Source organism: Rhea pennata, unplaced genomic scaffold (genome assembly GCF_028389875.1).
Source record: "Rhea pennata isolate bPtePen1 unplaced genomic scaffold, bPtePen1.pri scaffold_32, whole genome shotgun sequence".
Taxonomy (NCBI): domain Eukaryota; kingdom Metazoa; phylum Chordata; class Aves; order Rheiformes; family Rheidae; genus Rhea; species Rhea pennata.
The window spans coordinates 3,974,243-3,996,551 of NW_026907679.1; the positions used below are offsets into that span (position 1 = coordinate 3,974,243).

The window sequence follows — 22,309 nt, forward strand, 5'->3', positions numbered from 1 at the left end:
CTTAGGATTTTGGAAAAGCACTGGTCTTATGTGAGGAAAAATGTTTTATTCCCTTTTTTTTTTGTTCCCACCTGCTTAGAGCTTTCCACCAAAGACAAACACGCATTGGAGAACGAGCTTTCCCCCACGCTTAAAAAGCAGCCTCTCGCCTAGAGATCAATGTCGCATTTAGCATTTCGCTAAATCCCCTCTAGATTAAATTAAACCGCGCTCTACAAAGGGGAAGCAGCCGCCGAGCCCTGCCGTCAGTGACCGAGAGGATGTTTCCCGGATGCATTGGAAGGATAAAAATGATCCGTTCTCTTTTTGATCGTTGGAAGGCGCCAGTGAGGAGCAGCAAAAGTCAAGATTTCTATGATTTCTTTTTTTTTTTTTAAGTTTTGTTGCTAGCGATAAGGTGCCTCTTGGCTGGGAGCACAAGAAGGACCCAGAGCAGCCTTTTGTTCCACGGTTTAAGCAATAAAACTTGTTGCTGATTCAATATTTTCTTTGACAAGATCAACCAGATCCAGCCACGATTCTCAGTTCTACCACTGCCCCTTGGGGGACCCAGGCGTCCGGGTGCCCCTTCTCACCCCCCGCTCTCCCCCACATAGAGGGGACCCAGGCATCTGGGGCTCCCATGCTGAACCCCCCCAACCCCACTCCCCTGGGTGAGCGAGGGGCCCAGGCGTCCGAGGTGCCCAGGAGTCCAGGCAACGCAAGAAGTCCAGGACAACCCAGTTCTCCAAGGGACTCAGGTGTCCGGGAGGGTCCCAGGCATCCGGGCATGCCGCCCCACCCCTCCCCTGCACTCGTACAGAGGACCCAGGTGTCTGTGGCCAGCAGTGCCACACCCTCCCCCGTCCCCACACCTCCTCGGACGCTGGGCCCCCCGCGAGGCTTCCAATAATTACTTTATTTTAACATCTGTAATTACAGACAGTAAAGTGGGGGCCAGGCCAGTGGGGCAGCTCCTGAGCCAGTGCCCCCTAGACGGTCCCCCCTGCCCCTCCCCTCCATTGGTGGGGCGCCCCCCCCAGCGCCCCCCCCCAGAAGATGGGGAGGGAATAAATACAATCCAGCGTATTAAAAGCCATCGGGGGAGGGGAGACACCCGGGGGGGGAGGGAAGGTGTCACCCCCAGGGGGTGTTGAGACCTCGAGGGGGTCGTGTCATCTCGGGGGGGGGGTCACATCATGCCCAGCTGCAGCAGGGTTTTGGCGTACATCATGGGTTGATGTTGGGGTGAGGCTGTGGGGGAGAGCGGCATTGGGTGCGGAGGGGGGTAAATACCGCCCCCCCCCCCATGGCAAACAACCATCCCTGGGGCAAATAAACACCCAGATCTGCCTGTCCTAGGGGAAGGGGTAGAAATAGGCTGCTGCCCCCCACCCCGAGTGCTGCAGGTTTGGGGGGGCCTTCTGGAGGGTTGGGGGGCTACAAAGGGAGTTTTATGGGCCCTCCTGGGGGTGGTTGGGATCCTGGGGTAGGGGGGAGTTGCGAGATCCTGGGGGGTCTCCAGGGGTTTGGAGGGGGGCTCCTGGGAGGGTTTTGTTGTTCCAAAATCTGGGTTCTGTTACCCAGTGTGCAAGCAACCAACAGACACACAGGGTCGAGATATTTCTTTATTTCATTTCTGCGCAGAGATGGGGGCTAGGTGGTAAATCCACAAAGCTAGCACACCTTCTCCCCCTCTCATTCTTCATTTATACACACTTTCCAGGGAGTATTTTATACAAATCTTTCTATTGGTTACAATTTCATTACCTCAGGTAACCGCTCTGCGCTTGCGCTTTCACATTCTGGCCTTAGGCATGCAATCTCTGCAGGAGCTGGCCCCTAGAGCCCAGGGGCTCCCAGCTCGTGCCCTCTGCACGCACAGGGAGCTGGGATTCTTGAGTTTATTTACAAAAGAGAAACCAGGAAAAACAGATCAGAAAACAAGCAAGTCGGAGCCGCCAGCTGTAATTTGCCCGGCTAGAGGCCAGCACCCAGCTGTGCATGCCGTGTTCAGCCTCTGCGGGACTGCGCCCTGTGGGCAAAGGCACCGCCTGCGAGGGTGTCAGCCTCAGCCCCGGCTCACCTTCCCGTAGGGAGCAGTGAGCCTTGGGCTGCCTGTGAGCTGGGCTGCCCAGCGTGAGGGGGTGTCCCTGCGGCGTGGAAGCTTTACACAGCTCTCTCCCGCAGAGCAGGGGGCTGGAGCTGCCTCCTGCCACGTCCTTCAGCTTTTTCCTCCCCTCTCTGATATGCCCGTCCGCTGTGCTGCTGGTGCAGCCCTGTCCATCTCCTCCTGGCCTCCGCCAGGAGCCCTGTGGCTGGAGGTTTGCTCTGTCCCCCACCTTCTGGAAAAGACCCACTTGTTCTTTACAACAGAGCAACCTAGGACGTGCCCCGCTGTGTGCTGCAGTTGCTAGGGCAGCGATGACGTGCAGAAGCTGTCCCTGTTAGCTGGCTCGCTTGTCTGATGACAGCACAGAGGCAATCGATGACGTGTGGCCGATGTCACTGCCGGCTGATTGTGACCTGCCCCTTGGTGGCAGGGGGCCAGCAGCCCCTCCCAAGGCCCCGGGTTATTGCGCAACCCTGCGCGGTGCTGTGCTAGCCTGCTCCCGGTTGGGCACGGTCGTCTTCTCCTGAGGTACCCTGTGTACCCCAAGGGTGCTGACGATGTCTTGTGCCTGGGAGAGAAGGTCCAAGCACTGCTCAGAACTCGGGGAAGTAGCTGCTTACGTCCCCGACCTCATTTTATCTGAGGACTTGAGGCACGAAGCCCGTTGCGTTCAGAATTTTCATGGAGTACTGCTCTTTGCAGACGTCTCAGGTGGGTCCAAGGCTTGTGAAGGGAGGGGGTTGAGAAGAAGTCAGAGACATGAGGCATTGGGGCTTTCTGGGCCTTTGGGAGCCCCGGTGCCACCTCTGGTGGAGAATGCATCAGAGGAGGCCTCTTTGCTGCTCCCATCTTCCACTTTGGGGGAAGCAGAGCTCAGAGGTGGCTGACGTCAGGAGGAACAAGGGGCTCCAAAAGAGGAGAGGCCTGGAAGAGGCCGGGAGTCGGCCAGTTGGGCTCAGCAGAGGTACCCAGTGCTAGGCACTCCTCCACGGGCTGCAAGAACGCGTGGGCCAGGGGCCCCTGCTCCAGGCTGTGTGGTGTGGGAGAAGGCACGCTGCCGGGAGCAGTGGCCAATGCGAGAGTGGTGGTTTCTCTTGGGTGGTGCAGGCTTGTTGTCACAAGCCAGGTCAGGGCACGATGTAAAGCGCACGCTCTCTGAGGTGGGAGCGTGAAGCTGGCGGCCATGTGGGCACCTGCTGATTCCTCTGTGCCTGTTTGTGCCTCTTTGAGGTTTCACTGCTCTGACAGAGAAGTTTAGCCAGAGCGTCAGCCTCGAGCGGGGTGCGGACGAGCTAACGCAAACGCTCAATGACTACATGGGCGACATTGTGGAGGGTAAGTGCCGTTCTGCAGGACTGTCTGGGACGGTGCCATGAGGCTGCTCTTTGGGAGAGCAGAGAGGTGCGCTAGGCAGCCTCCTTGCGCGTGCTGGGGGTTTCTGTGGGCGCTGAGGGCCACCGAGAGCAGCTGGGCTCTTGTGCTGGGGGACACTGGTGCTGAGAAATGGGTGTGTTATCTTCACTAGCTCCTTTGGGCAGTGCCCAGTACCATAGGCACCAGTACTGTGGTGCCTGTGAGCAGTGTAGAGGCGGGGCTGGAGCTGTGCTTTCCTGAATGGTGCCCCACCAGGCAGCACTGCCCTTGTGCTGCTCGGGCAGCAGAGTGGCTGCTTCTGTGGCTTGCTTGGAGAAGGTGTAGAGGCGACTCTTCTCTTGCTTTCTTTCGCCTGCAGAGCTGCTGGGCTTTGGAGGAGACATCTTGAAGTTTGCAGGTATGTCCTTCTAAATGAAACTTCTCTCTGTCTGCTGCCACTGCAGAGGCGTGCTAGGGGAGAGGACAGAGTGAGCTGTGAGCTGGCAAAGCCCAGAGGGGAGGCTCTGTGGGCATGCAGGTGCTCCTGGGGAGCTGCCATCGCGGGCCCCAAGTGGGAAGCTGCAGTGGGACAGGGCTGGTGTGGAGGTGTTGGGGAGGCAGCCTGGGAGCTTGGGGGTTGAGGCAGCATGGTAGAAAGGAGGGGATGAGAGAGGCCTCTCATCTCTGCCCTGAGTGGGACCAGCTGCAGGGGTGCCCGTGTTCCTGTAGCCACACTGTGCACCTTCATCCTCTGTGGCTGCTGTTGTAGCTGGCCTGGGGGAGGGGAAGGCATCCCTGTGCCCAGAGAGCTGGAGTTGAGGAGGAGGCCTTCCGACGAGTGCATCTTCCTCAGCACGCCTGCCGGTTCCTGCTGTCCGTGCAGGGGGTTGCAGCTCAGTGAGCGTCACGTCTCACGAGAGCCTTCCGCCGTTCCCCTGCTTTCTGCAGGGGATGCTGTACTGGTGCTGTGGAGAGTGAGGGAAACACAGCTGAGAGACACCATCAGCCTGGTGCTGCAGTGCTGCCGGCAAATCCAGGAGAAGTACAGCGTCCGTGATACAGACGTGGGTCTGAAGCTCCGACTGAAGATAGGTACGGGGTGTGCTGGATTAGCTCTGCCGTGTGTGGCTCCATGGCCCTGTGCAGGGCCACAGGGTGCTTTTCCGCCTGGGGGAGAGGTGGTGATCCCTCGTGGGGCCAGTGGAAACCTTCTGCCTGGAAGGCTGTTGTGTGCTCTCAGGCAGCCGCTTACAAGCTGCCTGCACGCACCCTGAGCAGACGGCCAGCAAAGGTGCTGGTGTGCTGGGCCTCTGGGGTGCTGTGGCTGTGAAGACTTTGTCAGTGTCAGCTTCACGTGCCTCTTTCTAGGCACCCGTTTCAGGCCCCTCTGTTGGCAGGCCCCACTTTGTACCCCCTCCCCATCGACACTCCAGCTGGACTCCGTAATGAAGGATGGGTGCCTCCAGCTGAAGCAGCTGAGAGCAGGAGCCTGTCTCCAGGGTTGAGCTTGAAACGGAGCCTGTGGAGAGTTGCCACTGCGGGAGGCTGCGGAGGTGCAAGTGCTCTGTGCCTCAGTTGTGCTTGTCTCTCCCCAGGGATCTCTGCAGGGCACATGTCGCTGCTGACTGTGGGAGACCGCAAGGAGCAGCACTTCCTGATCCTTGGCAAGGCCGTGGGTGAGGTCTGGCAGGCGCAAAACCTTGCAAGTGCAAGTGATGTTATCCTGTCAGCCAGCTGCTGGGAGCTCTGTAACCAGAGCCAGGTGAAGAGCAAGAGAGTGAAAGGCCAAGGAGCTGTGAAGGTGGGTGAGATGGCCTCTAGAGCTGTTTGGGGCACCTGGAGCTGGGGGTGAGGGAGGAAGGTGTGCGAAGGCTGAGGAGCTGGGCGTTGTGGGGGTTGTAGCTGTAAAGCGGAGGTGGAGAGCTGTAGCTGTTGCCCTTCCAGCCGAGGGTTAGCTGTGGATTGTGCTTGCTGGGTTTGCGGTGGGGTCAGGAGGGAGTGTCAGGGTTTGGCCCTGCTAGGGTCATGGCGGGGTTCTGTAGACGTCGGGGTGCGTGGCTGATGGCTGCACAGCTCGTGTGCTGCTGATGCCAGCGTTTGTCCCGGTGTAAATCCAGCAAGGTGGCTTTGCTACACGGAGATCTCCTCCTCTTCTCTGGGAAGCGAGGGCGGGATGGAGGGAGGGTAGGATGCATGCCCTGGGACTCCTGGGGAGGCCGATGGGCAGTGCTTCTGCTGCGTGTGCCTCCAGGTTACAGGCGTGCAGCGGATGTCTGTGTCGGAACGCGAAGAACTTTTCTCCAAGTTCACACGAGCCCAGCTGAACTGCCGTTCTCCTGAAATGCCAGGTGAGTGCCCCGGCTTTGCCTTGTTCTGTGCCTGCCCAGAAAGATGGGGACTGGCTTTGCGGAGGGGCTGCTGGGGCCTGGCCTCTGCCCTCTCCCCCTTGCAGTTAGTTAGTGGTTGTGCTTGGGGCGCAGCTGCGCTGCAGCAGAGGCACTGGCTGCTTCCTGCTGCTTCCAGGGGACTGCTGTGGCTGAGCACCTGCAAGAGGAACACACGGGCAAAGGGCAGAGGACCTTGCTCCCCGAGTTGCAGTGCCAGCCCCTGCTTTGCGAGGCCCCCGTAGCCAGGCTCGTAGCGCCCTGCTGCCAGTGACCGCGTGTATTTTCCTTGCGTAGGCGTCCTGAGGCCTGCGGTTACCTTGGCCCCTCATCGTGCTCAGGGGAAGGTGCTGAGGAAGTACATCCCAGCCAGTGTCCTGCGCAAGGTATGGCCACGAGTGCTGGGAGGTGCCTTTTGGGGGAGAGGGAGGGGAGAAGGAGATGTGTGTTGCAGAGCGGCAGTTCTCCAGACAGCAGGTAAGGCAAAGAAAATGCCCCCGTATGCAAAAACCTGGGAAAGGAGTGCTGCAGGGGCCAGAAACCTGCCGACTGTGTGCTCCTGCAGAGAGCGCCGGGGGTGAGGGCGGGGTGGATTGCCCTCTGCATTTTCCACTGGTGTTGTTCTGGCCATGGCCCCGGGGTAAGAGAGGGATGCCTCCGGAGCGGTGACAGCGTTGCTGAGGGTGGCCCCTTGTGTCCATCCATGCCCAGTGCCGCATTGCACCGTTGCGTATCTGCCTCGCGCAGGCTGACGCCTGCTTTGCGCTGCGAGGAGGCTTTCTGCATTCCTCTGAGAGCGCCCGCTGCTGCCGCTCTGTGCGCTCTGCCTTGGTATCTGCTGCAGGCAGGAAGCGCCCAGGGCGAGCTGGCTGGTGGAGGTGGCCCGCTGCTGTCTTCCAGATTGACGACAGACAGCCCCTGGCGTGCCTATCCGAGCTGCGGCCGGTCACCTGCCTCTTTGTGAAGCTGCAGTTTGCTGCCAAGGTCAACCTAACGCAAATCTGCAAGGCTATCCAGGACAGCAGCGTGCTGATTTCGGAGATCCTCCGTCCTCACAAGGGCGAAATCAACAAAATCTCCATGTTTGATAAGGTGAGCGTGGAGGAGCAGTGCCCCCGCGCACGAGGGCGAGGGTGGTGGTGGAGAGGAGGGAAGCGGCTCTGTCTCTCGCACGGTGGAGAGAGGAGAAGCAGCTCTGCCTCGGCGTTGGGAGCGGTACCCTGTGTCCTGGGGTTGCCCTGACGCTCTGCTGCTGTCGGGGGAGGCTGGAGTCTCAGGGCGGGAAGGGTTTGGTGCAGGCGTTGCGGCAAGGTGTGCTGCCTCTGTCCTCGGCAGGGCTGCACGCTGCTGTGTGTGTTTGGCCTCCCTGGAGGAAAGCTGCCCTGCGAGAGCGTTTGCGCCTTGGAAAGCGCGATTAAAATCTCCACCGCCTGCTCCGGCAGGCTGGGGAAAATCGAGTGAGTGGGGAGGCGTGCTGCCTGGGACGGCCTGGGACGGGGGGTGCGGAGGGGTGCCAGAGCGCCTGGCTGCTCTGCACATGCAGCCCGCTCAAGCTGGCGTGTCCGCTGCCGGGCTCTGCCGGTCCCCGAGGCCTGCGCTGACGGGGCAGACGGCAGAGCGCGGGGACGTGGGGAAGGGGCGGCGGTGGGCAGGCAGGACTGCGCACGGGCGCTGCTGAGTCCCTGCTGCTCTGCCTGCGCCTCAGGGCAGTGTCCGTGGGGGTCACCAGCGGGACGGCGTTCTGCGGAGTCGTCGGCCACCGCGTCAGGCACGAGTACACAGGTACGAGGTGTCCGTCTGCGGAGCGGGTGCCCGGGCCGCGTCTCTGAAGGGAAGAGGCAGAGTGTCGGGGAAGAAGCTGTGGGCCCTGGGCGCCGGGCCAGGACGAGGGCTTGGCCTGCGGCAGCACGTCGGGACCGGCGGAGGCGGCGCGGGTCCCGCCGTACGACGGGGGACGGGCTGTGAGCCTCCTTGTTGCTCTCGCTCGTGCTCAGCAGGGTTTTGTGCTGGCCTGTGCTGCGGGGGATGCAGCCGGCAGCCTGGCAGGGTGGTGCGGGTTGCTCTCCTGAGGACGTCAACGCGTGCTCTCTCTCTGTGGCAGTCATGGGCCAGAAGGTGAACCTGGCTGCCCGGCTGATGGAGCACTACCCGGGGCTGGTGTCCTGCGATGCGGCGACCTACGCAGCATCCCGGCTGCCCCGGTCCTACTTCAAGGAGCTGCCGAAGGCCCAGATGAAGGGGGTTGGCGATCCTGGCACTGTCTATCAGTACCTGGGGATGTCGCAGAAGCTGTGAGTGTGCTCTTTGAGCAGGCTGCCTGGGGGCGTGGAGGCACACAGGGTGCAGCCTTGGGGAAAAAGAGGAGCTGTGCAGAAAGAGGCCAAGCTGCTGCCCTCCCCAGGCCTCCCACCACTGTGGCTGAGAAGAGGGAAAGCCATAGCACGGCCGTGCTTTTTGCCTGTTCACCTTGGTGCCTGTTGCTGTTGAGAGAGTGGGAGTGATGGCGTAGGGGTGGAGAGGGCTCTCGGGAGTCCGTAGGCCCAGAGGGGCCTGTCAGCCCCTGCCCAGAGGGCCTGCAACTCTGCTTTCTGCCCTGTGCTTGCTTGCTGGCATGCAAGTGCAATGCAGTGGCAATTGTGACCCACCCAGTGGGTATTATCTCGGCTGCTTCTGAGCAGGAAGCTCTTGGAAAGCACTTTGGTCCGTGCTGGTCCCCTGGGCAAGTGTGGGTGGCCGGGCCTGTCTTCTTGCTCGCTTGCTGGTGAAACTGGAGCTGTTCCTCTGGGCCAGGCTTGTAGGTTCTCTTTGGATGATGTTTTGGCCTCTGTTGCTTGCACGTTGATAGCGTGTGCTGTGCCAGTGTGGGCAGAAGCCCTTGGACTTCCATGTGCTGGAAGTTTTCCCTGTGCTTGTTTGGTGTTTGCACTCTCTGCTGAATGAGCGTGAACTTTGGTGGTGGGAGCGTGGGCAGGCTGCCATTATGCTCAAAAGAGGAGCGGGTAGGCAAGAGTGTGTCCTCAGCTGCACGCATGACTCTCTGTCCTCCAGCTTCTGCCTCCTTCACTGACTTTTGTTTTTCTCTCCCCCTGCTAGCATATTTGGCCTGGATCTTATGGAGGAGAGGTCAGAGTACGGCCCCTTGCTCGGTAGGTGAATGCCTTGCTCTTGTGTATGCCCATTTCTTGCCCTTGGGTACCTGCTAGTACCAGCCTGGGAATGGAGATGCTTTTGCAAGGGATGGTGTTGCCTGCAGTGGCCATCAGGTTTAGGCTCATAGCTCGTTCGTAAGGTTGGAGTTGGGCCAGAAGTGGAGGTGGGAATCAGAGTGAGACGCCTAGTGCTTCCTGCCTTCCTGCACCATTAGCGTGTCAGGAGCTTTCAAGAAAGCAGTTGCTCCCAGGTTCCAGCAGGAAGGTGGGGCTGTGAGTGCTCTAAGGCAGGCCTAGCTGCAGAATTGTAGCTCTTAGGGTGGGAAGGAGCCCTGGGTGCGGGCAGGCTCGCAGGTGCGGTGGAGGGAAGGTGCAGTGGCAGCAAGAGGGGAGGCTGCCCAAGGTTGTTGGCTTTTGAGCTCGCTGCAGCAGCTTGCTTTTTGTCTGCCTTCACAGGTCGCGAGGAGGAGATTGCCCTCTTTGAAAGTGCCTTGAAAGCCTACAGGACTTGTCACGAAAGCAGCATCGTAGCATTTGAGGGTGTGCTTGGCTCTGGAAAGAGCCATTTACTCACTGAGCTGGCATTTTTAGGCCAGGCTGCTGGCCACAGGTGAGTGTTTTGGAGCGCTACGTGTGGGACACTTCCCTTGCCCATCCACTGATGTTCGTGGCATCCTTGAGCCCCTCTGCTAGTGCTGCTGGCCGTTGGCCTGCAGCATCCCTGAAAAGCCTCCTGGAGCCGCTGGTATGGAGCAGCTGTACGCTCTCCTACTACGTCTCGCGGGAGCTGGAAGTGGCTTGTGGAGCCAGGGCTGTTGCTCTTGCAAACTTAGGCCAGGCAGCAAGGTCTGGCAAGAGCCCAAGCTGCGTGCTTTTCATGCACCTGGAGAGTAAGGAGAAGAAAGATGCTGGGGGAGGTGGGAGTGGTGTGGTGGAGCTGCCAGAGAAAGGCTGCTTGCCCTTGGGCTTTATCCCCAAAGGCCCCTGGGGTGGCCAAGGCTTTCCGTAGTATAGGAGGCAGATGGCAAAGCTGTGGCATTCAAACACAAAGGCCCAACTTGCTCAGTCCTTGCTTCTTCAGCTGGCAAGTTGCTGTGCAGGGGGAGGTGCTGAGAGCTGTGGAGACACCGGGTGTGGTGGTGGCTCTGCCAGGGGCTTGGCAGCAATTGCCCCTCTGTGGCTTTTCCTTGTAAGACGCGGGAAAAGCTTGGCCCTCTGTGAAGCACTTGGAGGTGTGCGGAAGAAGAATCCGTCTGGGGCTGTGTGTCCAGAGCTCCCTTGCAGACAGCCCTGGATGACGTGCCTCTTCTCTGACAGTTTTGCCTTGGAAGTCTGCAGCTCTTTGCGTTGCTCTCTGAATCTTGGTCTCTTTTGCTTTTGCGTGGCAGGGTGGTGGCCGTGGAACTGACAGAGCTAAACCTGAAGCAGGTCTACTCTGCCCTCCGTATGGTGCTGGCCATGGCCCTGGGCCTGCAGGCATGTCAATCGTGCAGTGCCAGACAGCTTGTGCTGCAGACAAAGCTCCAAGGGCTGATGGCAGAGAGCAGCTACTGCCTCCTCAACGACGTCTTCCTCGTTAAGGTGAGAGCGAGGCCCTCTCTGGCCCTGGCAAAGGGCTGCTTGTGAGCTTTTGTAGTTTGGAGGCTCTGGTGGGGAGTCGCTTGGCTGCCTGGAGGGAAGAGCAGGGGCATATAGCGCAGGCTTCTGTTCCTGAGCGCGGTGGGCAAAAGGCACTGAAGAGCAGCTTGGAGATGGGGCTGATGACCTGTGTTGTCTCCTTGCAGCTGTGTTGGGGAGAGGGCTGATGGTGAGGCCAGGAGAGGCATTTTGCTGGGTTGGTGTTGTGTGGTGGGTAGGTGTGCTGCAAGCCCTGGAAGGCTGTTTCTCTATGACTGTGCTTTTCTGGGCAGTTTCCCCTCTCGACGGCAGTTTCCCAGATGAGTGGCACTCAAAGGCAAATGGAGCTGGAGTTGGTTTTGAAGAAAGTGCTCCAGAAGGTGAGCTCTTCTCTCCCTTGGGGGTCAGAGAAAGACACCAATGCCACAGGCGGAGGCTTCAGGAGGAGAGTGGTGGGAGCTGGCGGGAGGACGATGTACCTGAGTCCTTACCCTTCATAGCCCAAGCACCCCTGCCCATAGCCCCGATACCTTTCCTCCCATAAAGTTGGTGGGAACGTGCTTGGGAGGAGCAACAAGGTTCTTTCTTCTGTCCTACTTTGCACCAGAGGCCTTAAAGTCTCAGAGAAAGTGCAAGCCAGTAAGATTCTGAATGCCTAAGTAGCTGGGGAGAGGAAAGAGGCTTCAGAGCGTTCTCTCCGTCTCTCTCTCTCCCTCTCTGTCTGGAGAGGGAGAGAAAGAGGCCAAAGTTGCTGCTATGGAGGCTACTTGAGAACCCATCAGAATCCCCCCAGAGCAAGCTGTTTGTTTCAGACTGTTGAAGAAGATGGCGTTGTATTTGTCATCGACAACGCCCACTGCATCGACTCTCCCTCCTGGAGTCTTATGTGGAGCGTGCTCAGGGATGTCTCAATCCTCATGGTGATGAGCTTCACTGCCAGTCACTGCAGAAGACAGAGGCTTTGCCAAGCTGCTGTAGACATCCTGAAGCTGCCAAAAACCAGTTGTGTTCGTCTGGGAGAGCTGAAGCCTTCCGCTGTAGTGCAGAAAGCCTGCCAGGCGCTTGGAGTTGTCAGCCTGCCCCAGGATCTAGAGACGTAAGTCACAGGCAGGGCCTGTGAGCTCTTGCTGAGGGCTTGAAGCTGTGCAGAGAGGCAAAGGGAATGAAGCCCTAGAAAAGGCAGTGCAGAGCTTCTAGAAGGGCCAGTGCCTCTAGCCAGTGGGACATACTGACAGTCGTGAGCTGCGAGTGGGCAGCTGCCTAGGCACAGAGCACAGGAGGTGTCCAGCCTCCTGTGTTGCACCGGAAGGCAGGAAGGAAGTGGTCCTGCACGCTGGCATGGCTCAGGGGTGGCAAAGGCATTAGTCTGCGTGGTGAGGCTTTGAGGGGTGATTCACTGGGGCAAAGGTTCTCACTGGTGCCGGAAAGCATCTAGGCTGTTGGGGACACGAAGGACAAGGCTTGCTTGGGGCTCTATCTGCACTGCTTTTCCCGAGGATTCCAGCAAAGGCTGTATCTTCCGGGTGACTCAGGCCCCAAAGCCCGTGGGAGTCGTGGCCCTTTCAGAAGTGAGGTGGATCTGTGGTGAAGACGTTGGTTTCTGTGCTCTGCCCAAGTGGCTCAGCACCCACCTGACCTGCCTTTGCCTGTGTCAGTGAGTGCTGGATGTGCTCCTTTGCAGGTTGCTGACGCAAAGAAGCTACGGCATCCCCTATTACTGTGAGGAACTGTTGCGCTACCTTCTTGGCCATGACATGCTCTTGTTCCACCCACTGGGGAAGGATGAGAAACGAGAGGACAAGTGGGAGAGCCTCTTCAGTAAGCACCTTTGCGGTCGATTGCCTAGTTGCTGTGGTGCATTTTCCCCAGCGCATTCTTGCCCGAGGCTTCCCCTGTGAACTTGGCACTGTCAGCTCTTGCAGCCATAGAGATCGTGGTGTGGATCAGGTGTGGGTTTGTACAGGCCTTGCTGCTGGGACAGCCAAACCGAGGCAGGGGAGTTCTGGTGTCTTTGAGAGGACAAGTAAGGGTGCCATGGCAGCCAATTTCAAAGGAGGAGCAGAGCTGCTGCCTGCACTCAGATGAGTGCTGGTATTGTCGTGAACTCATAGGAACACAGGTGCTTCTTCTGGGCCAGTGTGGTGAGTCCTGTGGCTGGAATGTTCCTTGTGCACAGCCACAGGGCTGGATTGAGTCCGTCAGTGACACATGGTGCCAGGTGCTGTAAGGCCTGCTAGGGGTGAATGCTGAAGGGTTGAGGTTGGAGGGAGCTGAGGGATGTTGGGTGGGAGGCATTTAGAGGACCAGACAGAGGGCCTGAAGAGTTGAGTGTGTTAGCGAAAACACTTGAGGGCAAGGGAAGGCAAATGGATGCCTGGAGTCCACAATGCCTGGTCTGCTGCTTCAAGGAGAGCTCCTGCTGGGGTCAGGCTCTTCTCTATATGGGTATACGGCATTGGTGCACTTTATGTTCCTGCCGCACACCGTGTTTGTTGGTTAGAAGAAACTTCTTCATCAGCAGGTGGTCTGAGGACTCTGGCTTTTGTGAGCCCCTGCTGTCCTTCTCCTCTGCCTTATAGGCCAAAGCGTAGTTTGAAGCCTGCCTGAAGGGGTGGGAAAGAGCAATTTCTGTCCCTGAGCACAGCTGCTTACAAAGCTCCGTGTGCGGGGCGAGGGCAGGCAGGCGCAGAGCAGCCTGACCGCAGGCTGGCTTTGGGCACGCTCTGGCTAAAGAGAGAGAGAGATTAAACACAAGACCCCGGCTAGGCACAAAGCGGGGCATGCTGCTTCTGCCTCTAGCATGCCCCACGCGGGTGGATTTTCATGGGGACGTTGGAGGTGCTGCTGTGTGACCTGTGGAAAATCCCTTCTCTGGCCCTTTGAGTCGCTGCCCAAATTCTTGGGATGCCCTGGACAACTCTACTCTCTAGCCGATGTAGGCGTGTTATTTAAGAGGCATTGGAATGTGCATGTATTTCCCTGGGCAAAAGGCAAAGAAGGTCACTTGCAAAGAAGTCTGACATCAAACCCAGCAGAGGCGAGGCACAGGCCTTGGGAACTTGAATGCCAAAGTGTGAAAGCCCCCAAAGGTGCTACTAAGTGAAGGCGGCAGTGGTAACACGACCTAGGGATGAATGCCAACCAGCTTGCCACGGCTCTGGCAGCAGCCCTGAGTGACCCCCGATTTTGCATTTGCACTGGCAAGGTGCCTGCCTCTGGGATGACAGCAACACTGCTGCCTTCTGTCTTGAGGCGTTGCCTCCCCAGTCAGGAGGTCTGGAGCCTTTGATTTGGGAGTGTTTGGGGAAACTGCCTGGCAACAGCTAATGTTAGGGAAGGGCTATGAAACAAAGGTATGCAAGGGAAGTGCTTTGCTCATCTTAGCGAGCATGTTTGGTGCAGGCCAAGTGCATCAGGCCACCTGAGGCAGGCCTTGTTCCAGCTGAGGTGGATTTTGTAGTGTTTGCAAGCAGGAAGTCATGACATGAATTGTCTCCCTTTGCTAATCGCTTTCCCCTGCTCCCTTGTGCCGCTCAGCTTCTGTGACGGAGGCTTCAACCACTGCAGCAGCACGGAGCTCCAGCGCAGGGAAGGACCGCAGGGTGTGCACCATGAGGCCGGATGTGACCCTGCAGAACACTGTACTTCCCCCTACATTGAAAGGTGAGGGGCTGAGCTGCGCTGCGGCACCTGGCAGCAGTGCTGGGTGCCTATGCCAGGGCATGAGCTGGAGAGTGTGGGCCTCGGTGTGCTGCAGAGTTGAGCCTCTCCCCTCTGGGACTAAGCTGGGCAGGTTGCTTTGGTGCCATGGGATTGTCCGCAGAGAAACATGCATGTTGTCTGCTCTGAGTGGGATGGAGTGGGCAGGGGGCGGAGAAAGGAAGGTATTGGGAGCAGACTGTTCTCAGCAAGAGAAAATGCATTTCCAGGGGATATTTGTCATGGCTCCGATTGAGCTTTGAACTAGGCTTCGCACCTCATTGTTCTGTTTGTAATTTCTTCTGCTTGTGGGGGCCTCAAGGCACTGAAGCCCAACCAAATCCGTCTTGCGAATCTCTCTTTGCCTGTTGTTTTCTGGGCTGGCCCAGAAATCGCCCCATTTCGAGGGGGTGCTGGATGGGAAGCTGTGAATGAGCATGGCTGCCCTCGAGCCGAGCCCTGGCCGAATGCAGGTGGCAGAAATGTCCCCCGTGTCCAAGTGTTCTTCTTGAAGGAGCTGCTTTGTCCAAGAAGGGGAAAGTCTTGTGTGACCAAGGGAAATGCGGGGTTGTGGGGAGCTCTGAGCTGGCCTCGGCGGTGCAGGAAAAGCTCTCTGTCTGTGTGCCCTGTGGACATAAATAGAGCGCAGAGCTGGCAAGCTGCATGCCCGGACATATGCATGTGCTGGATGCTGCCCTGCTCATCCATGGTGGGGGAGCGTTCGTCTGAGCATCTCTGCTTTCCCGCATCCTTGCTTCCTGGGGGTCAAGCAGGAGCAGAGGCATCTTGAAGACACGTGCCCTGGGTTGCAGTTGTCCAAGGGGCTGGGTCCCTAGGGAAGAATCGACCCTCTCAAGTGTTGCAGCTAATGCAGGCTGTGATGGTGGGGAGTGGGCAAGGGAGAGACGTGTGGCTTGCTTTTGGCAGGGATTGCGCTGGCTGAGCTGGACAGCATGAAGCCCTCGGAGCAGATGGTTCTGAAGTGTGCAGCCATCCTAGGGCTGCTGTTCAGCACGGAGCTGCTGTTCCACATCCTTCCCGGGTGGAGCAGGGCCAAGCTGAACAAGGCGCTGAATGCCCTGGTGAGATGCAACATCCTCAAGTGGCTGAATGCTGCCAAGGGGGCAGAAGAGAGCAGTGTTCCCACCGAGGGGTCGGGCACCTCTCTGGAGGAGGAGAGCGGTAAGAGGTGGTAAGGGGAGCCTGGGAGCACTGCAGGCTGCTGCTGCCGCTGTCTGTGTCCCTGGTGGGGCTCCCCAGAGAATGCTCCCTGCCCGGAGGAGGTGTGTAATGCTCATGGCACCCCGGGGAGTTAAGGATGGGTTGTTAAAAGCTCTGACAAGTCCATTTCCGAGGAGCCTGTGCTTTGTGCTTTGTGCTGGAGGGCAATATTGCAGTGAGGTGCTGCGAGTCCCTCTGCTGCCCTGCCTGCAAGCGCAGCTCATAGCCCATGTAGGAGAGGGAGTACGAAAGCCCAGACCTGCTGACCCCGCCTCCCGCTGTGTGCAGATGAGGGATTTAGTGTGCGTTGATCTTTATTGTCCCCTAGCGCCGGGGGAGCGTGGGAGGCTGGGAGTGTCTTGCAGAGTGGGCAGAAAGAGCTGGCTGTGTCTTGCTTCTGCGGCTGGCAGCATCCCCAGCTGCCGCCTGAGCGCAGCTGCACAGCCTGTTGGCAGGGAGAGCAGCCCAGCAGCCTGTTGCGCTGGCCGTGCTAGTGTGAGGAAGGCAAGGTGGGCCCTTTTGCTGTCTGGCCCAGAGGCTCTGAGTGCAGGAGCGCTGGTTTCCTGCCAAGGGCCCACGCCAAGGCCTGTCTTTCATGGTGCAGCTATGGCTTGCCTGAGCTCTGGCCCCAGCTCTGGCCCCAGCTCTGGCTGATGGGAAGCCCCATTGCCTTTCAGATGCGCAGAAGTCATCCATGGAGGAGAGCAAGCAGAGGGCGAGGCTGGAGTCTGGCGTGCTGGCCTTTTGCGCCCCGCTGCTGCAGGAGGCTGCGTACGAGCTGTGGCCGAAGGGACAGAGGGTGGCCCTGCACCACAAGTGTGCGGCCTTCCTGGAGAGGCACGCGCACAAGTGCCAGTGCTGCGGGGGAGGCGACTTTGTTGCCTTCCACCGCTTGGTCCTGGGCAGCACGCAGGAGGCCGAGAGCTGTGAAGAGCATGGCAGCAACTGCTCCTGGCGCAACTGGGAGGCCTCCCTGGCGACCAGCGAGGAGATGAAGTCGGACGAGCTCCCCGCCTCTACGGGTATGCTGTGTGCCCTGCTCTGGAGCCTGGGTCCTGCCCACTCCTACCGCACACTTGTTTCACGCAAGCGTGGGGATGCTTCCAGTGCAAGGCGGATACTGTTGTAGGACTAGTTCATTTCTCCACTGAGCACAGCTCCACAATGAGAGCGATGATGTGTCCACAGCGTAGCGCCTTTCTCCCCTTGTGTGTCCACCTGCATTTTCCCAGAATTACGGGAGGGCAGCCCATCTCCTGGCAGAGGTGCACGCGTGGCTCAGCAGGCTGAGGTGTATTAGCTAGTGTGTCTAGTACACTTGTTGAAGCTGGGTTAAGTCTGGAGTTGAGCCCCACAGTGAAGGCAGATGTCAGGGAAGGAGGTGGAGTGGGAGCTGCCGCCAGTGCCTTTGGCTCTGCTCTTCCTCCCTTGGTGCTACAGAATTGCAAGAAGCAGCTCTACGGCATGTGCAGTGAGGAGGTGTTTAATGCCATGCTTTCTTTGCAGATGCTTCAAGTGGTGTACCAAAAGAGAAGAGCTTCTTGGAGGAGATTTTTCGGTGAGGAGCCAAGGTTTTGAAGATGATTTTTGGGGGCAGTGGGGTGAGGGTGTGCAGAGGAGATAAGCGGGGTTGCCAGCTTGGGCTGCCCGTTGTGAGTCTAGCATTGGCAAGAGCAGGCCTGTGAGAGGCAGCTGGGTTGAGATGGCCATGGGGATGCGTATCTTTGGGGAAGCCGGTGGGATCCCAGTGCTGATGGTGGTTTGGAGTGGAGCAGCCCCAGCTTTCTAGCTGTTAGAGAGCAGTGTTGCAAGCTGTGCAGGGGCAAAGCAGCCCCTGGAGGCAGGGTGGCTTGTGGAAGGGGACAGAAATGCCAGCTGGTCTCTCTGCCTGCCTAAAAGAGCAGTGCTCCTCCAGAGCAGGGGCAGCAAAGGCGCCAACAGGACCGGTGCTCCTGCCGCTTTGTTACAGCTGTGGCCAATGGAATGGCTTGCCATTGCTGAAAAGGGGAGCTGTTGCTTCTCATGCCGGTTCTGCCCTGCCTGAGTCCACTGTGCCTGTGCTCTGGGGCCCCAGGGCTCCTCAGAGTGCCCAGCATATACTGGTCAATGTGCCCGCAATGTCAGGGAACAAATCTTGCCAAAGTATGCTGTGTGAGTGAGTTGTCCTGGCTTTTCTTGCCATGCGGGGAGAGCCAAAGGTCTTGAGGGAGGAGAGAAGGTGAGAGCAGAAGGGAGGAAGGAGCACAGGGGGAAGTCATAGCAATGATGGGGGGCTGCAGCCTCCTCCGGAGTCAGTGGTGTCAGCTGTAAGCTGGGAGGGCCTAGGGAACTCTGGGTGCAGGTCACTGTTGTGTGGGGTAGAAAGAAGGACTGAGCGAGCTCCCTCGGCACGCCTGGGAAGGCTGTGCAACCCACGGCTCCCGTGCGGTGCCTTCATGCATGTGGTATCGTGCTGTGCTAGAACGTGTCTTTAACGTAGGCTGAAGGAGCGGTGTTGGTGATGCTGGTGTGTGCTTTGGTGTCTTCTTTCTCCGTGATCTTGTCTCCAGAGCGGCAAAGCGGTTTCGGGCTAAGACCGAATGGATGCCCAAGGTGCCCAGCAAGACCCACTGGACGCAGGGTGTGGAGTGTTCCTGCAGCTGCAAGGCCATTGTGGACTTGGTGCTTGTGCCCTTGGCTCAGCACTACATGGCAGTGGGCAATGACGCCAGAGCCTTTTATTATCTGCTGGAGGGTGCGGCTGCCTACTTGCACGTCTCCGACAACTACCTGGTGAGTTGCCGTGCTTGCCAGAGCCCACTGCCCGTGGAGTCCTCTCAAGTGCCTTGCCCTGGGCAAGCCCATTTCCCCACTGCAACAGGGCCTGCCTGGGGGCCTGCCTTTGTGGGGACTCGGGGATGAATTGGTGGGAGGGAGACCCAGCGTTTGCCTCCTGTTTGCCTCTCCTGTGGCAAGAGAGACAGGGCTGTGAAGCAGCCCCTTGGTGCAAGGTGCACCTCCCAGGAGGTGGTGCAAAGGAGTGCTTGTGCACGTGGTGTGAAAGGCAGCATGACTGTGCTTGGGTGGGCATCACCAGGGGCAGGTGCAGGCCTCCTCAGCAAGATGCTGGAGGCACCTGGGAGTGCTGGGGCTGGGGACAGGCTTGGCAGCGATGCTCAGCTGCTCTCTGTGTGCTTGTTCAAAGGCCTTCCGGAACCTGAAGAAAGCAGAAGTGCTGAGGACCTTGGTGGCTAAGAAGGGAAACTCGCTTGCTTGCTTTGAAGAAGCCACTTTGCTGAGCCTCAAAGGAGAGGTAAGGTGACAGGGTGGTTTTGGTGGGCTCCCCCGGTGGGTGGAGTTGAATGCTTTCCTGTGGGGTAGGGTGGGGTGGGGCAGGCTCTCCCTGGCCCACCTCACTGCAACTGCTCTCAGCCTGCTTTCCTGGGGCCCCTTTGCCCCCTGGCCCAAACCAGCTGAGGTCCTGGCCTTGATTCCGCCAGAGACATGCAATTGGTTATGTGCTGAATCGGAGCCCTTTGGGAGCCTTCCCAGTATCCTTGTTCTTAGCGTTCCCAGTAGCTGGGAGGCTCGGGATTCCCAGCTGTGCCTGGGGCTGCTTGATGCACTGGGGATGAGCTTTGTGCCGAACGGGACTGCCTTCAAAGTCCTTCTGCTGTGCAGGTCTGCTACCATATGGGACAAACGGAGCTGGCGAAGACAATGATCAGGAAGGCATTGAGCCTGCTGAAGAGGAAATTCCCCACGACCTCCACTGGCGCCGCCTTGCAGCTTGTGCTGGAGAAGTCAGAGCATGCCTCTCACAAGAAGAACAGAGACTCCTCCGTTCCTCAGGAGGCAGGGTAAGACGCAGAAGGGAAAGCAAAGGCTCTTCTAGGCAGAGGGAAAGCTGCTGAGGGAGCTGGAGGCTAATGGGTGGAGCAGCTGTGGGTTGTATTGGGCAGCTACTGGGGTGCTGGCATGGGAGATGGTGTTGGTGAGAGCAGGGAGGTGTTAGTGGGGAGCAGAGTGTGGAGAGGGGAAGGGAGTGTGCTGGCAGAAGCAGGAGGTGGGCCTGTCGGCGTAAGCGGAGATGAGCTGTGAGAGGGAGGCAGCTCAGAGGCTGTAGCCAGGCGCAGGCCTCCCGTGCAAGGCCCCTTTTCCTCCCGGTGGCCAGCTTTGCTTGGCCTGCCAAGGCTGTAGTGCCAAGACACCATCTTTAGCAGTCACGTTTCCTGGGTGGTACTCCTTGGTTCTGCCACTTGTATCGCTGCGGCCGTGCCTGCGTCAGCTGCCCCTCTGCAAGGAGGTGCAGCCGTCTCCTCCATCCCCCTGCTTCCCCTGCCCCGTGGGACTTGGCACAGTGCGCCTCGTGGCTGTGGCCCAGCAGTTTCCCTTGTGTGGCAGGAGGCAGAGGCTCCCCTGGCTGTTCCGGCAAAGCCACTGCCTGTCCTTACTGCGGCAGCTCTTCAGCCTGGAGAGCGCCGCCGGCAGTCGGAGGCTCTCCCGCCTGGCAGCACTCATGAAGGTGAACACGGCCGAGGAGTCCGAGGATGCGAGTCACGTGAGTGCCTTCTCTCTGCAGCAGCAGACCCGTCCCTGACACGGCTCCTTTTCCCTGGCCTGGCAAGAGTACCAGCAGGGCCTGCCCCCGGCAAGAAGAGCCCAAAGATGGACGTGTGCCTGCCCTTTTCTGGATGAACTTCCAGAGGGTGTGGGTTGCTGCTGCTTTTGGTAGTCCCTCGCGTTGGATTAGTTTCCTAATTGTGAGCATGGAGGTGGTTCTGGCTTTAAGGCAGCACCACTGTGTGTATTCTGTAGTTTCCTCGTGGCTCTTGATAATGCTGGTGTGCAAGGCTGGGGGCCCCTGTCTTGGCACGGCTGCAGTTAGCAGTGGCAGTAGGAAGAAGAGTTGGTCGTATGGGTGCGCGCTGTGAGAGTGGAAGAGAAGAGAGAAGCTGGCAGCTGGGTTGTGGCCTGTCCCCTCCAGGCCAGGGAATTGCCCTGGAGAGACAGTCGTGTGCATTGTCGTGTTTGGACCCTTCTAGGTCCTCTTGTCCTACCTGGAATATGCGCTGTGCTGCCAGAACCTGGGCTGCCGGGAAGAGTGGCTGCAATACGGGCGGGCGGCCATGCAGCTTAGCGCTGAGGTGCAGCTCTTTGGAGGAGGGGTATTAAACACAGCCAGCTTTGCCCAGGCCCTGTCCCATCTGACCCTCAGCCTGGGAAATCTGCCTCTGTCCGTCGACGTAGGTAGGTACTGCCCCCATCGCCTGCAAGAGGGCATCTCTGCCGAGAGAGCCGGTGCAAGTCTGCTTGTCCTCTTCCCAGGCTATCGTGCTGAGAGGCTCTGCATGGAGCTGCAGAAGCCTGACCTGGGCTGCGTGGTTCTCAGGACCCTCTTCACGGCACTCTTTCTGCAGATGAGGTAATCACGGTGCTGGAGAGAGTGGAGGTTGCGCAGTGTCAGGGGTCAGGGACCTTTGGGTGAGAACAGGCCTGATGGAGAAAGTGGGATGGAGTTGGGAGGAAGAGCAAAGAAGGGAAAACGAGGGAGAGAGAGGTGCTGGGAAGGGGAGTGTGAAGTGTCTGGAGGTGCTGCCTGGGCTCCCAGCCCGTGGAGAGGCTCCCTGGAGGCTCGTTGTGTTCCTGCCCAGGTACCCGGAATGTGAGGCAGTGCTGTGCAGGCTAGAGAAGCAGGTGTCTGGAGCAGATGAGATCGTTGGGCAGGCATGCTTCTTCTGCTGCTGCTTAGACCTCTTGCTTGATGCTGGTAAGTGCTCAGTGAGGAGGGCCCCCGAGAGCCTGTTTGCTGGGCAGGCAAGGCTGCCCCCCTGGAGCTGTGGGCCAGAGCTGGGGGCTTTGTGCAAGGTGTAAACAGGCAGAGCCCTCCCAGCACAAGCAGAAGTGCACCGTCAATACAAGACTTCTAGAGACTGGAGTAGACAATACAAGAGTTCTGCCAGGTCTCCCTGTCCTCTGGAAACACGGAAACAGTTGTGCTGGCCAAGGCAGTTTTTCTCCTGGTAGAACAATGACCCCAGAGCCTCCAGCAATCCTTATATTTCCTCCACAGAGCTTTCCGCTGTGCGCATTTCTCTCCTCGCCTGCATCCTCGTTATTTTTTTTCCCTTTTGCGTTTCTAACATGGGAGCCAAGAGTAATCTGACAGTGCTTTTAGTTATGCTCTTTCCTAGCTGTGTTTTGAGATTGCCCCTTCTGAAAGCTCTTCTCCGCCTCACTCTGCTCTGGCTCCCCAGGAAGCAGGGCTAGCAGCGCTGGCATGTGCCTGAGCAGGAGGCACCTAAGAGCCTGTGCTCTGGGGTCGCTGTCCTTGCTGCTCAGTGGCAGCGTGCCTTTGTGCAGTGCTAGAAAGCTGCAGATTTCTCAAGGGCAAGACGTGGTGTCAGGGGAGTTGGGAGTTCTCTTGTTTCCTTCCTGATGTTCTCTGCCCTTGCGTTCAAGGGCAGTTCCGTGCACTTGAGCAGCCCTGAGGAGCTAGGGTAGAAGTGCAGCCCTTGCCTGCTTCCTGTGAGGTTTGTTGCTCTGTGAGTGCTTTGCCTGCCAAGAACTTTGTCGCCTGTGCTGGAGCTTTCTGCTGCTCTGAATGCCTGAGGCACGGTGAGGCCAGGGAGGGAGGTGCTGCTTCGCTGCTTCTCTGAGAGACATTTGTATTGCAGGGTGGCAGTATAAGTCCTTTGAAGAGTGCAGGAGGTTCGTGGAGCAGAACGAAGCCAACTGCCTTCTCCAGGCGCAGAGCAGCATCCTGCTTGGACTGTATTCGTCCCTGGCTCTTTGGTAAGTTGGAGACTTGCTTT

The 22,309-nt window shown here is 58.6% G+C and overlaps 1 protein-coding gene across 1 annotated transcript in view; it reads left to right on the forward strand.

Moving 5' to 3' along the window:
* Window positions 1-22,309, forward strand: part of LOC134154595 (adenylate cyclase type 10-like) — a 43,425-nt gene that overhangs the window by 15,519 nt on the left and 5,597 nt on the right. The window contains exons 12-40 of the mRNA XM_062601271.1: window positions 2,668-2,803; window positions 3,323-3,427; window positions 3,825-3,863; window positions 4,394-4,537; window positions 5,041-5,246; window positions 5,697-5,793; window positions 6,127-6,215; window positions 6,730-6,921; window positions 7,165-7,286; window positions 7,535-7,611; window positions 7,931-8,120; window positions 8,923-8,975; window positions 9,435-9,588; window positions 10,367-10,559; window positions 10,889-10,975; window positions 11,408-11,691; window positions 12,277-12,413; window positions 14,133-14,258; window positions 15,222-15,476; window positions 16,193-16,537; window positions 17,022-17,073; window positions 18,065-18,287; window positions 18,700-18,807; window positions 19,176-19,354; window positions 19,899-20,055; window positions 20,540-20,744; window positions 20,915-20,978; window positions 21,149-21,264; window positions 22,172-22,289. Of these exons, the coding sequence (XP_062457255.1) occupies window positions 2,668-2,803; window positions 3,323-3,427; window positions 3,825-3,863; window positions 4,394-4,537; window positions 5,041-5,246; window positions 5,697-5,793; window positions 6,127-6,215; window positions 6,730-6,921; window positions 7,165-7,286; window positions 7,535-7,611; window positions 7,931-8,120; window positions 8,923-8,975; window positions 9,435-9,588; window positions 10,367-10,559; window positions 10,889-10,975; window positions 11,408-11,691; window positions 12,277-12,413; window positions 14,133-14,258; window positions 15,222-15,476; window positions 16,193-16,537; window positions 17,022-17,073; window positions 18,065-18,287; window positions 18,700-18,807; window positions 19,176-19,354; window positions 19,899-20,055; window positions 20,540-20,744; window positions 20,915-20,978; window positions 21,149-21,264; window positions 22,172-22,289 (4,253 nt within the window). The remainder of the gene's footprint in view (window positions 1-2,667; window positions 2,804-3,322; window positions 3,428-3,824; window positions 3,864-4,393; window positions 4,538-5,040; window positions 5,247-5,696; window positions 5,794-6,126; window positions 6,216-6,729; window positions 6,922-7,164; window positions 7,287-7,534; window positions 7,612-7,930; window positions 8,121-8,922; window positions 8,976-9,434; window positions 9,589-10,366; window positions 10,560-10,888; window positions 10,976-11,407; window positions 11,692-12,276; window positions 12,414-14,132; window positions 14,259-15,221; window positions 15,477-16,192; window positions 16,538-17,021; window positions 17,074-18,064; window positions 18,288-18,699; window positions 18,808-19,175; window positions 19,355-19,898; window positions 20,056-20,539; window positions 20,745-20,914; window positions 20,979-21,148; window positions 21,265-22,171; window positions 22,290-22,309) is intronic.